At 38.0% G+C, this 983-nt stretch overlaps 1 protein-coding gene across 1 annotated transcript; it reads left to right on the forward strand.

Moving 5' to 3' along the window:
* Nucleotides 1–335: 335 nt before the first annotated feature.
* F5147DRAFT_526446 (uncharacterized protein) lies at nucleotides 336–569 on the forward strand (the record flags this gene model as incomplete). Its single annotated transcript, XM_041430000.1, has 1 exon — nucleotides 336–569. A coding segment is annotated over one exon (234 nt), but the record flags the coding sequence as incomplete, so codon positions are not given.
* Between the last annotated feature and the right edge of the window lie 414 nt (nucleotides 570–983).

A 983-nucleotide genomic window follows, 5' to 3' on the forward strand; every position in this document is an offset into this window, starting at 1 on the left:
GGAAGGTCAATGAGAAACACCCAAAGACCAATGAAACACCTTATAAATCTATCTCAAATTTGGATTGTAAGAATACAACAACACATCAATGTGTCTCTGACATAGCGGCTAAGATTAAGCCAAGGAAAATTCTTGAAACAGTGTTGAGGACTCCTATCTGACTTGAGGTGGGAGAGCTTCTTGGCACTTCCTGTGAGCTTAGTGGAATCCTTACTAACACTATCAAACCAAATCCTTACCTAATGACTCAAAGATAGAAGCACATTTGGTATAGACAAAGACACAGGCTATTCATCAAAATAGCTATGCATTGTGATGGTCAAGCAATTAATGCATTAATTGACACAGGTTCACAACTCAATATTGTAAACAAACATGTCTGGAAGACTATCATTAATAGGCCTATTGATATTGCCAAGTCAGTATCTATGAATGACACAAATGGTGGTGAAGGCAAACTTTGCAGATTGGTACAAAATGTCCCACTAGACTGTGGAGGAGTTAGTACTCACATGAATTTATTTGTTGGAGATCACATACCATTCAGTCTATTATTAGGTCGTCCATAGTAAAGAGGAAACTATGTCTCCATTGATGAAAGAAAGGATGGGACATGGTTATTATCCAAAATCCAGCTGATTTAGAAGTCCATTATGAACTTTTATGCACTCCAGACAGAAATGGTCCTAATTAGGACTTTGAACTGTCCACTTGGGTCAGTAATATGGGTGAAATGACCATGTTTTGCAAGATTAATAAAACATTGCTGAATTTGAAATTTAGCACTGTAGCACTTGAGCTCGCACTAGGCTTGTATTCTGCTATTTTCCAATGTATGTCAAACATCCATCACACACAAATCACTTCCTAATGTTATCCAACACTTACCCACTTAATCTGATGTTTATCTGCTAACCCGATGCTAACCCAATGAAACCCAATGTTTTGGGTCCTCCCTATGTCATGTCCTGTTGCATCTATCC

Source organism: Suillus discolor (assembly GCF_016758755.1).
Source record: "Suillus discolor strain FC423 chromosome Unknown F5147scaffold_15, whole genome shotgun sequence".
In the NCBI taxonomy this organism is placed as follows: Eukaryota; Fungi; Basidiomycota; class Agaricomycetes; order Boletales; family Suillaceae; genus Suillus; species Suillus discolor.